This window comes from Gouania willdenowi, chromosome 21 (assembly GCF_900634775.1).
Source record: "Gouania willdenowi chromosome 21, fGouWil2.1, whole genome shotgun sequence".
Lineage (NCBI taxonomy): Eukaryota > Metazoa > Chordata > Actinopteri > Blenniiformes > Gobiesocidae > Gouania > Gouania willdenowi.
The window spans coordinates 34,300,901-34,321,231 of NC_041064.1; the positions used below are offsets into that span (position 1 = coordinate 34,300,901).

The 20,331-nt window shown below is 38.6% G+C and overlaps 1 protein-coding gene across 1 annotated transcript in view; it reads left to right on the top strand.

Moving 5' to 3' along the window:
• The window catches only part of impg2a (interphotoreceptor matrix proteoglycan 2a), a 34,805-nt gene extending 20,828 nt beyond the window's left edge, over positions 1 to 13,977 (top strand). Inside the window, 8 exon segments of the mRNA XM_028437089.1 lie at positions 1,305 to 1,592; positions 1,675 to 1,894; positions 3,203 to 3,413; positions 6,256 to 6,411; positions 7,540 to 7,783; positions 10,565 to 10,644; positions 12,207 to 12,267; positions 13,767 to 13,977. Of these exon segments, the coding sequence (XP_028292890.1) occupies positions 1,305 to 1,592; positions 1,675 to 1,894; positions 3,203 to 3,413; positions 6,256 to 6,411; positions 7,540 to 7,783; positions 10,565 to 10,644; positions 12,207 to 12,249 (1,242 nt within the window). The 3' untranslated portion in view covers positions 12,250 to 12,267; positions 13,767 to 13,977.
• The last annotated feature ends 6,354 nt before the right edge of the window (positions 13,978 to 20,331 follow it).

Consider the following 20,331-nt stretch of genomic DNA (forward strand, 5'->3'; position numbering starts at 1 on the left):
TTGAGGTGCTAGCTGCTACATGTTTAGCATTGAGGTGCTAGCTGCTACATGCTTAGCATAGCGATAGTAGCGGTGGCTGCAAAAGCTCTGGTGATTGACAAACTCTTTCTTGCATAATTTGCACACAATTGGGGTTTTGTTTTCCATCCAGTCTTTATATTTAAACTAAACCTAATGGCAACAAAGCTGAGAAGCTCAGCAGTCTCCTGTCTTAAATTGTAGTCTGTGTATCAACATTATGGGTATACCGGGAACTCTTGAAAAGAGAAAGGTTCCGCACTGTTTGGAGTGAAAAAAAAGTGATTAACAGCGTAATTTTTCGTGTTTTTTTTTTTTTTTCTGTAATAATTCATCGCAATAAATGCATTAAAGTGACAGCCCTAGAAAATCTACAAATAAAACTTCCGTTAGTTTTTACTTGTGATACTTTGATTGATCAGAAACTGATTGTGATCTGCTGATATTTGTAAAAACAGATTCTCATAAAAGCCAATCACATACGGGCGTTTATTGCGTACAATACTGTATATACATTATACAGTAATAATACATAAGCTACAGTTATACAGCTGCAATACTGAGTGTTTGGTGTTGCAGGCTGTTGTTCAACCGCCTGGTGTTTGTAAAAGCTCAAAATGAATCACCAGTGAACCGTGATTTTTTTGTTTGCCCTCAAAAACTCTGCCAAAGTGACTTTCCAACACATTTCTTGTGTTTTCACTGACTGAAAACACTAGACTGATGTTTATCTTTAAGTTTGGATGTAATAGATTATTTATTTTTATACACTTACAGTATTTCCGATCAAGGGATTTGATTGAACGACAGACATTCTAAAACGCTGATATAAAGCAACAACAGCACTGGGACTTCTTACGGATCTTATCACTCCGCTGTACAGCTCCTCTAAATACCGTTAATAATTACCGTTACATCATGGGCGACACACCACAGTAAACGATGTGCTCTTCACTTGTGGAACTATTTTTGTTGGCAGAGCCAAATGATTAAATAAACAAACAAATCATAATCTCTAACTAATAAAATGTGCTTGTAGAACTGTTGTATAAAAGCAATATCACACTCAAAGTCGTGCTGTTGTGCTGAAATGCAAATATGTTGGCTAATTTTGTATCTGATAAATTATATTCATTTATATTTAACTTTTAAAATTTTTTTATTGTGTATTTAATTAAGTGATTTTTTTTTGTATTCTGGCTGTTAACTTCACGTGGTGCTACTAAACGAAGTGTCATTGTAATTAATTGTAAAATCTTCTCATTGTTCTTGGTTTTTTTTTTCAGATTCAGATGCCAAAGATGTCCTCAGAGGACGTCCCTACAGGAGATCACAGCTTCGACGTCTTCCAGCTCGGTTTGGGTCCGATCAACCACACCGAGGAGGGTAGCACTGGGTTCCCATTCAGCGTGGGCCAAGGCACGGACCAGGCCAGCATGGCCATGCCGGTGAATCCTGGTAGAGCTCTGATGGTGTTCTTCAGCCTGAGGGTCACCAACATGATCTTCTCTGAGGACCTTTTTAACAAAAGCTCACCAGAGTACAAGGCCTTGGAGCAGCGCTTCCTGGAGCTGGTCAGTGCTTGCTTTTCTTTGTTGGTTCTTCTTGGTTTACAACATCTCGTCCTAAACCTAGGATATAAAAATGTCTTCCCAGCTCGTGCCGTACCTTCAATCCAACCTGAGCCACTTTGAGAACCTGGAGATCCTGAACTTCCGTAACGGGAGCATCGTGGTGAACAGCAGGATGAAGTTTGGGAGGCCAGTGGCTGATGGAGTCACGTCCACCGTCTACCTGATCCTGGAGGACTTCTGCAACACGGCCTACCAGACCATGAATCTGGCCATTGACAAATACTCACTGGATGTGGAGTCAGGTAGGTTCTCAAATGTTCTTTCACATTGCACTCACAGAAGCTCATGGCAAAACAATTTAACATTTAATCAGTAGCGATACCTGTAATTGTACATATCTATAATTCAATTTTGACATATTGTCGACATATCCACAATGTCATTTTGACTAGTTACAATTCTAATTATTGATATCTACAATTATATTCTCACTAGTTACACTATTAATTGTAGATATTAACAATTCAATTCTCACCATTGTAGAATCAGATATCTGAAACTTCATTACAACTAGTCGAAATGTCCCATTGATTTCCATTCAAATGTAATTACAAATATCTATAATTCAATTTCAACATCTTACAATTCCAAAGCCACATATCCATAAGATAATTTTCAGTAGTTACATTGAATTAATGATGTCTGTAAATAAGTTTTATTAGTTAAAATGTAAATACTACATGTGAAATTATATCTGTATCTTGTCAAAATATTTTTCCAGATATCTAAAATTAACATTTCGACATGTCAAAATGTAATTCCCGCTGCAACTAGTAAGCCCTCCTAATTAAATGTAAGTCATAAGTAAATAGGATATTAACTTTTGGCAATAGAAAACAAACTATTTTAACACAGATGTTGAAATACAGACACTGATTAAAGCTAAAATATGAAATTTATTGTATCCATTTAATACCTGTGCTGTCTTATAAATGTCATACTAACATACAACTCATACTGTTTAACGTCAATATTTGTATGTACTGCTTTTACCTTAGATAGTATGAAAAGATTGAGTATGCGATAAATACCTGGATGTAAAGTATATGAGGACATTTTTTAGGTGTGCATTGTGGGCACATACTCAACTTCTACTACTTTAGGGTGAAAACTTAACATTCTGTCCAGAAGAAAAATAGCTTTCTGGCTAAATCTGATTCATGTTCTGTATTGACATGAATGTACACTGTCTCTGTTAAATAAACCAATAAATAAATCTCAGTCCCTCAAAATACAAAAATTCTATTAAAATCCACAATATTTGCAGAGCTCAGTTTTCCAGTTCTTATATCACATGATGGCAAACATTTTTTTATCTCAAATTGTTGAAAGAACTCTACATTTTTCCAAAATCTGTCAAATTTTCCTTATATTATTGCACATCATTTCCCAAAATCAGCGAAATTTGAGTAAAGATCGTGCAGGGACTGATATACCCACATACGTTATCATTTATATATCATTTATATGTATGTGGAAGTGCAAACCAGGGCACGTTAATGTTGAATTCTGCCCTGCTGTAACCTGTGTGTGTTTCTCCTCCTGTGCAGGCGACCAGGCCGACCCGTGTAAGTTTCAGGCGTGTAACGAGTACGCTGAGTGTAAGGTGAACAAGTGGACGGGTGAGGCTGAGTGTGTGTGTAACGCTGGATACTTCAGCGTGGACGGACTGCCCTGTCAGAGCATCTGTGACCTACAGGACGACTTCTGCCTCAACGACGGCAAGTGTGACATCATCTCTGGACAGGGAGCCATCTGTAGGTGGGTGGAGACTGTGTGTGTGTGTGTGGATCACGGAACACTAACCAGATTTCCTGCAGAGCTGTTGGTCTCCACAGGAGGTTAATCGTCTTCTCAAAGCTTTTCTACAGTCTACACACACCCCCATGACAACTTGTTCTGCTTCTCAAAGAACAACAACAAAGTCATTGTAACAGTGACGGCACAGAACCAGGTTGATTCTAGTGCAATTAGAACGTCCTTACAAAGCCTCAAAACCCAGAAAAAGTCCGGTTTTGATTTCTTTAAAACGGTTTTAAATATTTGAAAGGAATCAGTTTGTCTGTTTTATGCTTCCCAACCTAGAAAACAACCTCAAACCCTTTAGAAAAGTGTAGTTTCTCTTTGATAAACCTTCCCACAGAAAAAAAGTGTTGTTTGAATGTGTTGTATTTTCCCACTCTTGTGATTCTTTAAAACAGTCCCAAACCATTACGAAAGGAGCAGTTTGTCTACTTTCACACTGGTTTTTAGGCCGTGCTACCAAACGCACAACACCACTCACTTTGTTCTTCTTCTTCTTCTTGGTGTGTGCACTATTTAAAATCACTACTCTTCTGTTATTCATGAACAGATTGGGCTGAACTGGGTGGGTATAATCTATGGATGTGTACGCATCGACACTCAGAGCCCGATTTTTGATTTGGGGCCCAGGGTGGGCCCCAAGGAGCCTCAAAAGAAAAACAAAAAGAAAGTAGATTTCTCATTTATTTGCGAGTCAAATATAACGACGCTTGGTGGTACCGAATCATTGGCCCAACCCCCATTTTTGGTAATTTCCAACTTTATGGGAACATAATTGTGTGACATATTGTTTCAAAGGTAATATAGAGTAGATTAGGATTATTTGATTAGGGGCCCTTTTTTGGCAATTTCCATTAAAGTGGTTTTCTCATTTATTTGTGAGTCAAATACTGCATCAGTTGGTGGTACCGAATCATTGACACATACACATGTGGGCCCCATTTTTCAAATGACTACTCCTCCGTTAATGCTCATTGAACCGGGCTGTAATTTGACATGGATATTCTATGAGTGGATGTCAAGAGCCTCTGGGAGACCTTTTTCGGTCATTTCTAAATTTATCGGAAGATAGTGGTGTGATATATTGTTTCAAATGTAATTCAATGTAGAATATGATTTTGTGTTGCAAAATTTAATTTGTTTTACTTGGTTGAATTTCACTGAATCCTCTGGAACGTGGTACGTGCTATTCGGCGCTGAGACGTTCCGCGGGCCCGGCCGTCGTTTCTCAGAACTTGTTCTTTAAAATAGTATTTTTTAGGAGTTAGTTTTGTAGTTTTTTTGTCACTCTTTGGGGTTTTGTGTGTTTTTGCTGTTTTTGTTAAATCTATGAAAATAATGGCTTTTGAGGAGTGTACAGAAATCATTATTCATTCACACCAGTCAGTCATGCCATGATTGTAAGCAACAATGTAGCTGCAGCTGCCTTGGGGCAGACTGACAGAAGCGTGGTTGCCATTTCGCTCCGCTGACCACCACCAACATTCATACACAATTCATACCCAATCATACGAGGCAATGCGGGTAAAGTGCCTTGCCCAAGGACACAATGACAATAACTTGGTTAGAGCAGGATTCAAACCCTAAATCCTTTGGATGAACGTCCCACTTTACCACTGAGCCACGGTCGCCCCTTATCTGTATTTTTGCTGTTTTTTTTGTATTTTTGCCATTTTTTGTGTATTTTTCCAGGATTTTTTGGGGGGTATTTCTGCCATTTTGTAGCGTATTTTGGCAGGGTTTTTGTTTGTGTATTTCTGCCATTTTTTAGAGGATTTCTGCAATTTTTGTGATTTGCTGTATTTGTATATTTCTGCTTTTTTATTGTGTACCTTTGCTGTTTTTGTCTGTTTTTATTTGTGCATTTTTGCAGGGTTTTTTGGTGTATTTCTGCTGTTTTTTGGTGCATTTTTGCAGGTTTTTTGGGGGGTATTTTATGTGTTTTTGAGTGATTTTTACTTTCGGGAGCCACACAAAATTGTCCATGTCTGTTGTGTTTACATGTCTCTGCTGAACGTATAAAGCCAACATGTTCCTTTCTATGTGAACAGAAACCCATGTGGTTCCTCACAGCCAATCAGCAAACATCAAACCACTTGTGTCCTGGTTTGTTCCGACATAAATCCACTTTATAGGAGCTTTATTGTTGCTTTAAATCAAACCGCTTTTTGCAACTTGGATTTTTGTGCATCTTTTATGACTTAAAGATGAACAGATGCTTTTTTATTCACAAACAACATATGCTGTCTTTATGGTCCTATATCCACTCTATAAAAACAAGCAAACAGCAATAAGAGGAAAGTGTTTGTACGTCTGGATTAACACAACACGGATTCACTCTGGGATTAAAAGTATAAATGTGTGGAAATTATTTTTAAAAAAGAGAAAATGTGCACTTCTGGCTTGTATATTTAAATATGTCATGGAAAAACTAATCTAAAGTTATATTAGATATTTCATTAATTTATTGTCATTTATATCATCTTCATTGTTGTGGTTTTGTTGAATGTATCTTGTTTCCACTATTTTCTGCATTTTACATTATTTTTACTCTTTGTATAGAGCAATTTACATTCTCATTTACATTCATATTGATTGATTTTATACATTTGATTGCATTTCTATTCATGTTTTATTAGCTATTTTATTTTCTAATATTGTTCTTAACTTGTGATTGTATTTATTTCTGTTTCTTTTCCCACCTTTTTTTTTTTTTTTTGTGTTTTTTTTAAACACTGTTACCCTTATTATTTGGTACAGGAAGTGTTGAAAGCCTTTTGTTCTGTGTGCTGGTGCTCAGGTGTCGTGTTGGGGAGAACTGGTGGTACCGAGGTGAACACTGTGAGGAATACGTCTCAGAGCCGCTCGTGGTTGGCATAGCGATAGCATCCGTCGCTGGGTTCCTCCTCGTGGCCTCTGGGGTCATCTTCTTCCTGGCCAGAACGCTACGGGACCAGTATGACAAGGACGAGTCTGAGGACCCCATAAGGTGAGGGGGGCATCCAACCATATGTACATCCATCCATATGTACATCCAACTGGCTGTTTATCCATATGTCCATCTGTTCATCCATCCATCCAGCTGTTCATTCATCCATCAATCCATCTGTTCATTCATCGTTCATTCATCCATCCATCCAATTGTTTTTCCATCCATCTGTTCATCCATCAATCTGTTTACCCTTCCATCTGTTCATTCACCCATATGTTCATCCATCTGTTTATCCATTTATCCATCTGTCCATCCATCTGTTCATTCATTGTTCATCCATCTATTTGCTTGTCCATCCATCCATCCAACCATCTGTTCATTCACCCATATGTTCATCCATCTGTTTATCCATTTATCCATCTGTCCATCCATCTGTTCATTCATTGTTCATCCATCTATTTGCTTATCCATCCATCCATCCAACCATCTGTTCATTCACTCATATGTTCATCCATCTGTTGATCAATTTATCCTTTGGTTCATCCTTTAATCTGTTCATCCATCCATCCATCCATCCATCCATCCATCCATCTGTTCATTTATCGTTCCTCCATTCATCTGTCCATCCATCTATCCATCACTTTGTTTATCCTTCCATATGTTCATTCATCTATCCATCCATCCACCTGTTCATCCATCCATCCATATGTCCATCCATCTGTTCAGTCATTCATCTGTTTATCCATTAATCAATCTGTTAATTCATTGTTCATCCATCCATCTGTAAATCCATCTATTTGTTATCCATCCATCTGTAAATCCATCTATTTGTTATCCATCCATATGCTCATCCATCCATCTGTTCATCCATCTATTAATATGTTCATTCACCGATCCATCTATCAATGCATCTGTTCCTCCATCCATCTATTCATCCATCTCTCTGTTTATCTATCCATATGTCCATCCATCCATCCATCTCTTCATCCAACCACCTGTTCTTCCCACATCCAGTTAGAAAATCAAATGATTGTGTCTGCAGGAGTTTTTAAACTGTTTTAGGAATCAATTGTTCTTAAGTAAAAAACAACAACATGGTTCATCACGTCTTCAATCAGCTCTGCCGGACAAATGAATCCAATGTTAGCAAAGGTTAGTCCAGACTGAATTAGTGAATGTATAATCTGTGTGCAGACATGCAGAAAATCTTCCTTCTCTGGAGAGAGCCACTAAATACAACCCCATGTATGAGAGCGAGGCCACCACAGGCTACAGCCATTACTACCGCCGCTACCCAGAGGTCCCAGTCTGCAGCAGCGCCAGCGCAGAGGCCTCCACAGACTTCAGCAGTGAAGAGATACGACACATCTATGAAAACAATGAACTGACTAAAGAGGTGAGACTTTAAAATATTCTGTTCTGGACTTTAGTTGAGGAATTTGTTAAAAATAAGAAGAATGTAAAAGCTCATTTTATCATTAGTGAACTGAAATGAATCCATTTAGTGGTTCAATCTGCCAGCAGGGGGCCGTGTGTGCTTGGCTGTATCAGGTATTACAGTCGCTTTGGTACATTTTTCAGATCAGAATTTAAATTGTCAAAACTATCTGTTCAATCTTTACATCATTGTGTCACTTGTGCACATAGAAAAAGTAGTTTCTCATTTCTTTGAACAAGTTGCAAATGCTTTGGTACATCCATGCAAATGATTATGTACAATTCTCTGCTGTTTCCTACATTATCAATTGGTTATGTCATGTTGATCAAAATATATTGTAATGGGTCTCTGTTGAATAGTCTCACCCCCACAACATTTAGGCATTAGTTCATGGCATCAGTCTTTGCATGTAAATTGGTTAAACACGTCATAATAAGTCAAGAATATTTCTATACAATCCGTGTATCATTCGTTCATTCGTTTTTCATTATGTAAGTGAAGCGTTACACATTCTGTGATATCTTTAGCTCTGCAACACTTAGGAGTCTCTAAATCCTCCTAAATGTCCGTGAGGAGGCTCTGTGTCCAACACCAGCTAAAGCAAAAAGGACACGTTTTGGATGCACAGCTGGAAGCAGCGATCTTATCATGCCGAACTGCCGTTAGCATAGCCGTTAGCGTCGGATGAGAGTACACTTCCGGGTCACGTACTTTGGTAAATCAGTAATGGAGAAAACATTCCATTTTTCGTTTTCTGTATCGAAGCAAAAGAGCTTGAATTAGAAAAACAAGGCGTTTTCCGTTTTCTCATTTTGGTTTTGGAAACAAATATCAAAAAATGAGTGTTTTTTTTTTTTCTTCGTTTTTCATGTTTTTGTTACATAATGAAAAATGAATGAACGAATGATACACAGATTCTGTACATTTCCATTACTTTTTCTTCTAAATCTGTCCTGACTTGGTAAATTGCTACGAGGTGAATCTTGACTTTCTCGAACAAATCAATCAATTGGCAAGTATATATATATATATATATATATATATATATATATATATATATATATACATATATATTACACTTTCTTTCTGACAATGGAAGGAGAAAGAAAAGGACGGGGTCAACAGCCAGAGAGAAGAGGAAGAGGAGAGAGTCTGTGTGGCGGAGGAGTTGGGAGGCAAAACAGAGAGAGATTGTCCTATGTTTACATCTCTACTTTTGTTTCTTTGTATTATGCACTGCTGTTTTTTCCTTTCTGTATCACAATGACGTAATCTGTCAACAAATTACAGTACAAACAATGAAAGCGTGAATGTGAATATTGTCCAGTCTCTTGCAATCAAACTCCCACATACCCTACGGTGTAACCTCCAATTTACAATAATTATCATCAAAACTTCAGCCAAAGTTTACATCAGAACATCCCTCCAGAGTACACAGTTATATTGACAACATGACTCAGCAATTTGACTGTCTTATTCATACACACGGACTTGTCATTGTGATGGCACTGACATGTTTATTGACACAGATACTGTATTTACTTTTGAGAGATAAACTAAGGATTTTGAGCAAGAGAATGATGTTTTACAAATGTTGAGGATGATTCGAGAAATGTACCGAAGCGACTGAGAAAAACTGTAATGTAACGTATTATTTTTCATCACCTCACTAGATGTGAGGAGCTGCCATTTAGCAAAGTGTAATAGAAGTGGTCGGTTATCGGTTATTAGACAATCTTTATCCTGAATCAGGACTCAGAGATGCTTTTTCTCTATTAACCTGGACCCTATGAGTCCTCTAAATCAGGGCTTCTTAACCTTTGGATCACGACCCCATTTTGGGGTCGCGAGACACTGGGAGGGGGTCGCCAAATGGCTTTAAGAAACTAAGAATAATTTTTAGAATAATTTGAGCCCATTTTTGCTTATTTTTACCCTTTTTGTGCAACTACACCAAACTTGCCATATTTTAACCTATTTTCATCACTTTTTCTTGCCACATTTTTTGCTTCTTTTGATGCTTTTTTGCTACATTACTCAAATCAAATTTATTTATTTTTTCCCATCAAATTTCAATGGCTGTTCTGCACATTCTTTCCACTTTCAAGACATTTTCAGCACTTACAAACCCATTCCAACACTTTTCCACCTAATGTCACATGTGTTGACCCACTATTGTCACTTTTAACCTCTTTTCACCATATTTCATACTTATTTTTTTTGCCAATTTAAGCACTTTCATGATTTCTCATGCCCATTATTTGCCAGTTTGAATTATTTCTTCCGACTTTTCAAATTACCTTAACCCAACCAAAGATTGAAAAGATCCATTTAGACACCTCTGCTCTTTGATCTTTGATGTGGTTCCTTCAAAATAAAGCTCATCAAAATTGCATTATAACGTTACAAGGAGACAAAATTATTATTTTGCATCATTTCTTATGAAAATAATGTTTTGGATTTTGAGCAACATACATTTAAAAACCACAGTTAGACTGCGTGAATACTGACTTTTAAAAAAAAAAGTATCTTAAATGTATTTAAATGTAAAAGTGCCATTTGTAAAGCACTCATTAGGATCTAACTGGAAGTACTGGAGAGATTTCTTGGTTTTCCTGGATTGTTTCTGAGTCAAAGGGAGGATTGTGAAGCCGGTTACTTTTATGCAGCTGTGCTTTGTAATGTTTGTGAATGTTGTCGATAGAGCTTTAAACTGATTAGTTTTGTCTTTATCTGCAGGAAATTCAAGACAGGATACGCATCATTGAACTCTACGCTAAAGACCGCCAGTTTGCAGACTTTGTACGCCACCATCAAGCGTGAGTACCGTGTTGGGTTTTCCCCCGTGGGATGAATGGGACTAAAAAAATATGTGGTTATCAGGAAACAGGAAGTCAGTGTGAGATAGAGGAGAAGAAGAAGGACTAAAGTTTACCGGTAATCTTCACCAGCTTAATGTGACGCTCAGACCTGCAGACAGTTAACGGTCCAACTTTGTCAAACCTCCTGTTTAATTTTATTATAGATATATTTGAATAATGTCACATCACAATATAAATAAATAATAATAATAAACAAGCCATGGATGATGAGATTAACACAGTAAAGGGGAGTGGTGGCCTAGTGGTTAAAGACGCTGGGCTTGTAATCGGAGGGTTGCCGGTTCAACCCTCACCTGGGCCGTCACTTTGGGATGTTGAGCAAGTCCCTTAACCCCGAAATGTTCCCCAGGCGCCGCAAAATGGCTGCCCACTGCTCCTCATGGATGGGTTAAATGCAGAGGACAAATTCCATTAATGTAATAACATTACATGGCCAATTAAAGGCGAAAGCCCCGATTTAATCTTAATCTTAAAAACTCAGGTTTGGCTTCAAATGACTTTTTGTGAAGTTGGAACATGGTTTAAGATCCCAGTCGATGTTATTGGTTAAGTCTGACATGCAACTGGCAACCCTCAGTGTGTTTTGTAAAAAATTTGTCCAAAAACACACGATGAGAGAAAAATAAACAAAACAATAGCAAGAATACACAAAATGACAACAAAAACACATTTATACTAAAAACAAACATTGTTACACCTAAAACACACACCGAGACATCAGAAAATTAACAAAATAACAGCAAAATATAAAAAACAAAGACAAAAATTCACAAATGTCTCCAAAAACACGTTATGAGAACAAAAACGCAGACAGTTACTTGTATAACACACAAGACAACTACAAATATACACATAATAAGAGAAAAATATACATAACTGGAACAAAAGTACACAAAAATGACAATAGAGACACATTATGACAACAAAAATGCAGAAATGTACTCATAAAACACTCAAGACTACTACAAATATACACAAAATGATGAAAAGAAAAAGGGGAGAAAGAGAAAAAAAAATGAAAAGAAGAAGAAAATAACAAAATCCCAAAAAACTAAAATTCCAGGTGACCAAACAGGTCAGATAAACTGAAATAAACCTATAATAATGCATAGAAACTTCAGACAACATTTGCTGTTGTAAGAAACTAGTCACAAAATAATATGTTCACACGTCAAACCATGAAACCAAGTGGTACAAACGCACTTTTTGATCAAAGTTTCAACATTTTCCTGATTTACAAAACCAGGAGAGAAACAAAGGGTCACACTTGGACTATTTTGGGATAGCGGGCAGGTTTTTGCTAGTTTTGTGCATCAGATCACACTGTTCTTTCAGCGCACACACACGTAGTCTAACAATCGATCCCAGAGCAGGACAATAACAAGACAAACCACACCTACATCAGATTAATGACAAATATAAAAAGAGAATCACACACGTCATTGATGTGAATGCTATTTGTGGCTTTACTTCATATCTTCTTTTTTTTTTACCTGTAGGGTCCTGGACACACGCCGAGAGAGTTCCTCTGTGCACACATGAAGCTTTTCAATGAGCGAGGTGACTCTAAACTTCATCTTTTTTCACTGGGAACATGATTAAGTTCAAAACAATTAGTTCATTAATTCAAAACGATTGGGCATTAGACTGAATCAGAATCAGAAAACTTAATTTATCCCATACAAGATAAATAAAGCCTTGGGGGACACCTCATTAAGATAGGCTTTAAAAACAAAAATAAGATCCTTCCCAAACAAGGAAGGCTAATATCAGATGATCTCATGTTTTCTTAGATGATCCTGTGCTCTGAGGTTTGTTCAGTGTTCATTTTTCCTGATAATTTGCTCTGAAACGAGAATTGTAAATATTAAACTTGCTCAATAATTCATAATTCCTCATGTGTGTGAGGAAAGACGACGACTCCTGACTCATGACCTGTGATTTCTGACGTGGAACGGATTGTAGTCAACCATGACAGAAAAACACGTATTGCAGCGTTCAACGCAACTCGGAACTCTGTATTTCCCAGTTCAAAATTCCAATCTCTGAGTGCAACCGAGTTCAGCGTCAGCACGTGGATATATCTCAAACATGGCTGATTGCTAGAATTAAATTTTATAATATTTATTAGTTGGAGCTCCGCCCTCAGGTGGTGTTCAGTTCAAAGCTGTGTTCATTTTGACAGCAAATATAGTCATCAGTACTATTTCAGTTATAGTCTAGTTTTAGTCAACTGGATGGCATTAAGATTATAGTCGACTAAAATACATAGCGGGGAACACGGTGGATTAGTGGTTAGCACGTCCGCCTCACAGCAAGAAGGTCCTGGGTTCAAGCTCTGGGTCTTTTCTGTGTGGAGTTTGCATGTTCTCCCTCTGCTGCGTGAGTTTTCTCTGGCTTCGTCCCACAATCCAAAAACATGCACGATTGACTGGATCGAGTGTGTGTGTGTGTGAGTGGTTGTGTGTGTTGCCCTGTCCAGGGTGCACCCCCGCCCAATGCCCCAGCGGAGCCCCGCCGCCCTGAAAAAAGGAGCAAGTGGGTCGGAAAATGGATGGATGGAAATATACAGCATATAGTTTATTAATTTTTAAAAAAGAATCAATTAGTATTGATCAAGCTGATGGTATTATTGTTTGTAAACACACACAGAGACAGATTTGATGTGATAACTGTGTAAGATCACATGATCACATGAGTTCTGACTGGATTTTGTTCCATGTGATGAAATTATGGTTTAGTTTTTATTAGTTGATGAAAATATCAATAGGCTGTTTTCACCAGCGTTTATAATAATAATAATATCAAATAAAACATCTCTTCAGATTTAGAAAACCCCTGTGTGTTGTACCCTGCTTAGAACTGAGTGAGGGATTGTGGGTAAGGGCTGTTGTAGTCATTTGTGTGACTATTATCTGATGTGTGTGTGTGTGTGTGTGCGTGTGTGTGTGTGTGTGTGTGTGTGTGTGTGTGTGTGTGTGTGTGTGTGTGTGTGTGTGTGTGTGTGTGTGTGTGTGTGTGTGTGTGTGCGCGTGTGTGTGTGTGTGTGTCGTTCACAGCTGTGTTCCTCTCTGTTGAAGTGACGCTCTACAAAGACTTCATCATTGATCCAGATGTTGCACCACAGTTTTCCAGCTCACAGCTCTTCTCCTGACCCTATTGTTATTGTTGTTCTTCTTCTTTTTCTTCTTCTGTGCCTTCCTGAGCTCGGTGTGACGTCCTCGGACATTTTTTTGCTCATCCTCTGGACTCTCCTCCTTAGTGGGAAACTCAGACCACATCCTGTTACTTGAAACATTATCACACACACTCAAACCTGCACCACCTGCTTTGGCGATGTTGATTATTTTGATCCATGATATTTATTTGGACTTATAGATGAACTGTGTGTTTATGTTGTGTCGTCAAACTTAGATTTTAAGGTACTTTTAGCTGCCTACATTGGAGTCCTCTTTTAGCGATTGGTGCTATTTTATTTCGAAAGGGTGTTAAAGTGGTGTTGGTATGTGGTAGAAAGCGTACATGTAGTGAAAATGTATATAACAAAAATGTGTTTAATGTATTACCAATAAACAAATGTTCACCTTTTATTAAAAAAAAAACTATAGGAATAAACTATAGAGAGCCGCCACTTTGGTCAGGATATGACGCACATTTGTTGATTCCTGTTAGCTGTCGCTAGGCAACAGTGCTGTGTTAGTCTACAGTTACTGAACAATGGCTGAGTGTAAAGCTAATGAATGCTATAACAACAATGGAAAAACCCCGCAGAAACATTTCTTTTGTGTCTATAAGTTAAATAACGACACTAAGTCAGAGTTATCCAGACGTTGGCTCCATAATATCGGTACGAGATACACACTTAAAACGTTTCCGTTTGGACAAAATTTGGTGGTATGCAAGGACCGCTTCAAGCCGAGATGCTATGAGAGGGATCTGCGGACTAAGCTAATGGGCTAAGCTAATGGGATAAGCTAATCGGATAAGCTAATGGGTACAAAGCTAAAGTTATGTCTGAAACCAGACGAGGTCCAGACAGAATTCCTTCACAGAAAGTCCTTCAATGCAGCTTGTAAACGTACTTGTTTAGAGCACTACTACATTTCTGCGCACAGGGGATACTATGGGCAGCTGTTATGGCACTAACCGCACCCCCACCACATTGTTCCTTCTTATTTCCTTGTGGCTAAATGATGAACACTGTCAGGAGAACTTACCTGTTAGTTAGGGCGCTGTCACGTGCTAATCCTCATAGGTAGTGGCACATCATCTAATCAATGAACTGATATCTTTTCACTCAGCTTTCATCACAGTTGCTAGTCATATCTGTGCACTTCCAACACCTAACTACCCAGCCATGGCTCGTTTCTGCTGCTAACAACAGCTCTGTTCGCTAATTCTGAAGCTGAGTCGGCACAGGGAGGCACACAGGAAGCAGGAAGTTGTTGAGAAATTTGATATTTAGTCCTCCTGTAACCTGGACCCTGCATTTTATCACTAAAGGAAAGGCTAATACACACGGCTGCTTAGTGCAGAGAACAAACAGAAAAACTACACCTCCCACAATGCACCATTTCTTTAAAGCGACAGGCCAGGCTGATCAACGAACGTGCGTCATATCCTGATCAAAATGGCGGTTCTCCATAGTTTTTCCCCAAGATCATACATAAAACACATTTTTTGTTATATACATTTCCACTACAGGTACCCTTTAAATGTTCTTGGGCTGTAGATTCACTTTTAAATGAAGACTGGAAATTATTTGGACAGGGCATGACAATGCTTTCAGAATAAAAGTGTCTTGTATTTGCACTTGACAGAAATAAAAAGTTTTTTTTTTAAGACAAACGTGTCGCATCACTGGGAATCCATCAGCACAATGATAGTTGATTATTTCAGACAATTTAATGATTTGTTTTCATTACACAAAGCTGCTGAGGTAGTGCAGCTCATCTACGATGGCAGATCAATGCATGATGTGGAGAGAAGGTTGCAGCTGTACCACTATCGACTCTGTGCAAGAACAGGAGTGGACGAGGGCCAGATGTCCACAACTTGGGCCTCAGTGTTCTTCATGGGTGAGAGCAGGTTCACACTGAACGGAGAGCGTTCTGCTACCTGCATGGAGACCTGAATCCAATCCAGCACATTTGGAACATCACGTCTCGTTCCACCACAAACTATTCAGGAGTGGACAGATGCTTTGATCCACATCTCTGAGGAGATCCCTCAGAAGAACATCTGTCGTTCTCATCAGGAACATGCCCAGGCATTTTAGGGAGTACACACAGGCCAGTGGAGGCCACGCCCCCATACTGAGCCTCATTTGGACTTGGGCAGGTGGGCAGCGGTGGCCTAGTGGTTACAGGAGTGGGATTGTAAGGGTTGCAGGTTCAAATCCAATGTGGGCCATCACCGTGTATCACCATCACCGTAAGTAGTGTAAATTGGCGCTATACAAATAAAGATTGATTGATTAGTGAAGTTATTTTGAGATGTAATGGCCTCTTTGAATGACAAAATACAAAATAAAATAAAAAAACAAGAATCAACAGAAGAAACTTCATTTGTAGTTCTAAATACATACAGTATTTTGGGTGCTTTTTACCAATTTTTTTGTCTCTCTTTTATTCTTCTCCTGCAGCGTTCATTACAATTACATGCAAATGGCCAATCATGTCAATTAGGCAATGACGTCATTTAGCTACTTCTATCGCCTTTTGGGACAGCCAATAGCTACTTTCCTTACTGAGGAGTTGGCAACACTGCGGAGGAGAAGTCATTGCTGTGCTAAATGGGCGTTAATTTTAGTTTAAATAAAAACACCGGATGGAAAACAAATTTGTGTGCAAATTGTGTAAGAAAGAGTTTATGGATCACCAGAGCTCTTCTAGCCTCAGCTAGCACCTCAATGCTAAATATGTAGCAGCTAGCACCTCAATGCTAAACATGTAGCAACTAGCACCTCAATGCTAAATATGTAGCAGCTAGCACCTCAATGCTAAAAATGTAGCAACTCGCACCTCAGTGCTAAATATGTAGCAGCTAGCACTTCAATGCTAAACATGTAGCAAATAGCAACTCAATGCTAAACATGTAGCAGCTAACACCTCAGTGCTAAACATGTAGCAGCTAGTGCCTCAACGCTAAACATGTAGCAGCTAGTACTTCAATGCAAAACATGTAACAGCTAGCATCTTAATTGCTAAACATGTAGCAGCTACCACCTCAGTGGTAATTTTCAGAACGGCTCTACCCCCTCACTGCCAGCCATTTTAGAGCATTTTGACTGATTTTGAAAGACCCACAGAATATTTTGTACTATGACAATAAAAAATCTGAAACCAAAGAATAGACTCTCATCAGAAGGGCCGCAGAAAGGCTGATAGACTGAAAAACTGGAATTCTATTCAGAATATGCTTTTCTATTTATTTACTGTCAGTTTAGGTTTATTGAACCAGTATTTCCAAATCAGCAGTTTTCTACTAAAGTGGACTTTATTACAAATACTTTTTACTCTTATCCAAGTACTTTTTTAACCTCTATTTCCCACTTTCACTGGAGTACATTTTTTGCCTAAGTAACTAAATTCACTTGCACATTAAAGCTGGGCCTGCAGGACGTCTGAGTGCAGGATGTGTGCAGTGGATGTTTAAGGAATGACTACAAACGAATGGCATGATTTACATTTTTTAGGAGCCGCGTACTGCTTGCTGCTCCATCTCTGTCAGAAAGAATTCCCCATTGTTTGCTTACATACGCCGAGGTGTGAAAGAATAAAAGAGGGAAGGAGAGGAGGAGATGTGGGATCCAGAAGTAAGTGGAAACAGGCTTGGATGGAAAAACGCTCAAAGCCAAGCGGGATTTGATCAGTTGTTGTGCTGCCACTTGTCAGGAGAAACAGCTGATAAGCATAAGCAGCACATGCTGGCTATAATTAAAGGTTAGGAGACTGATTTCTGTGTTTTCTTTGCTATTTCTCAGCGATCCGCTCTGAAATTGTTGTCCTTGTCTCTCACAGCTATGGTTTTAGCTGTTTACACTTTGATTTTAACTCTGTTATGACTTTAGCAACATGTGTGCTCAGTATGATCTAATCAGCCAATCCACATGCACAGCTCTGTGTCATGTGACCAACCTGTCATGAATCTAATCAGCTAGAGTTGCTCCGATCATTGATTACTGAGCACACGTAATGATAAACATCAGAGTATTTAATTATTCTCGGAGGATTATTCATTATTTACAGAGTTCAAGATACAACACCATATTTTTGTAAAGAAAAAAATTACAAAAAGCATTTTTTTATTTGACTTTAACTCTTTACATATTTACATTATTTTTCTTTCCATATACAGTGGTGTGAAAAAGTGCTTCAGATCACCAAACAAATTTAAACATTAGTCAAAGATACCACAAGTAAACACAAAATGCAGTTTTTAAATCAAGGGTTTTATTATTGAGGAAGAAAAACATCCAAAGCTACATGGCCCTGTGTGAAAAAGTGTTTGCCCCCAGCTCCTGTTAAAACATAACTGTGGTGTGGTTGATCACACCTGTTCTTAATCTAGAAATCACTTAAATAGAACCTACCTGACAAAGTGAAGTAGACCAAAAGATCCTCAAAGACATCATGCAGAGAACCAACGACTTTCAAAAACAAATGAGGAAAAAAGTAATGTAAATTTATCAGTCTGGAAAAGGTTAGAAAGCCATTTCTAAAGCTTTAAGACTCCAGCAAACCACCGTGAGAGCCATTATCCACAAATGGCGAAAACACGGAACAGTGGTGAACTTTCCCAAAATTACCCCAAGAGCGCGGCAACGACTCATCCAAGAGGTGACAAAAGACCCCATAACAACGTCTAAAGAACTGTAGGCATCACTTGCCTCAGTTAATCTCAGTGTTCATCACTCCACCATGAGAAAGAAACTGGGCAAAAATGGAGTTCTAAGATGAAAACCTCTGCTAAGCAAAAACAACATTAAGTTGGGTCAGACCATGAAAATCATAATATAATAACTTTTTGCCTCGGGTTAGGGTTAGCCTGCTGTAGAGCAGTGGTTCTCACACTTTTTTGGCTCATGTACTCCCTTTCTCTTATTTCTGAATCCAAGTACTCCCTTTGTTTAACTACAACATTTTGCATAGGAAACTATTTAAAAAAAAAAAAACAATATACAGTATAGCATAATGATGAAATGAACGAGTGATAACACACATTTTAAAGAATCTAACTTAGTAAATAAGTGGAAATAAACAGTATTTAATGCAGTGGTTAACAACCTTTTTTGGATCGTGACCCTATTTTAATAGTTTTCAATTATGTTTGACCTCAAATGTGTATTTATTTTTACTGCATTTTAGTTTAACTATATTCACAAAGTGAAATTATAGAAATACAGTTGTTTAAAATTGTGTTGTTTTAATAATAATAAATAATTACAAAAAACTAATTACATTTTTCAGAAATTTCAGACGACCCCACATAGGTTGAAAAATAGATTTAGTGGCTCCTGAATAGATTTATTTCTATAGTTTTTATTATTTCCAGTCATCTCATGCCGGGGGGGGGGGGAAGACTGACACTTTATTTGTTATTTTTCCACTCTCTCCCTCAAGTCCCCCCTGTAGTGCCATTGCGTAACCCTATGGGTACACGTACCCCCAATTGAGAAACCCTGCTGTAACCCTACGTCACTTGAAAGTGTCTGGATTCTTCTACAGTAGCACACACAGCTCAAAGCTCTAAAAACTTCACTTATTTGTTGAACATTCCCTTGCTTTTGTTTCTTGAAACATTGACGATGGATCAAAAACCAGCGATGGACGTTACTTTTAGTGACTTTGGGGATTCTGAGCCCTTATTTAACAAATTCAGAGGGGCGTCATTCCACCCGCCAAAGCCACCTCGTAGGAAGAAGGTTCAGGCGCAGAAGATGAAGGGAGACCAACCATTATCTCCTGGAGACAAGGGTGATGATGAACAGGTGAACCATCCACCAGCCACCGTACCAGTGAGTCCCTGTGAACCAGGCTGCACACTGGTACCTGACCAAGCACCACCAGGGTGTATCACATGTGCAAAGAGGAGAAACAAGAGATTCTTTGCAACGTACCAGATGGAATTACTAAACAGGGACCTGGCCCAACTCAAACTGGCTCTAGATGGTTCCAGAAAGGAGTTCCATGAGCAGAACATTGAAAACGACATTCTGAGGGCCGATCCCAGGCAGGAGCAGGAGAAATTAAAAAGTCAAAGTGATCCACACGACCAACTGTTGGAGGTGAACGCCAACATGTTAGAAGTGGTGAAGTCAAAGGAGCAGGCCTACTGCAGTCTGGAGGAGCAGGTGAAAGAAAAGGTGACTATAATGAAGAACGCCCTGGTCGTAACACAGAACCAACTGAAAGCCAAAGATGTGGAACTAGAAGAAGAGCGGTCCAGCCACGCTAAAAAGAAACCTCTATGGAAAAGAATCCACCAGTGGTTTACCAGGAAAACCAAACATTAGAACAATATAAACCTCAAGTTTGACTCTTAATCTCTCCCCCCCCCCCCCCCCCCCCCCCCATGATGATTTAAAACGTTCCTCTGTCCTCTCTTCATATTCTTTTCTTC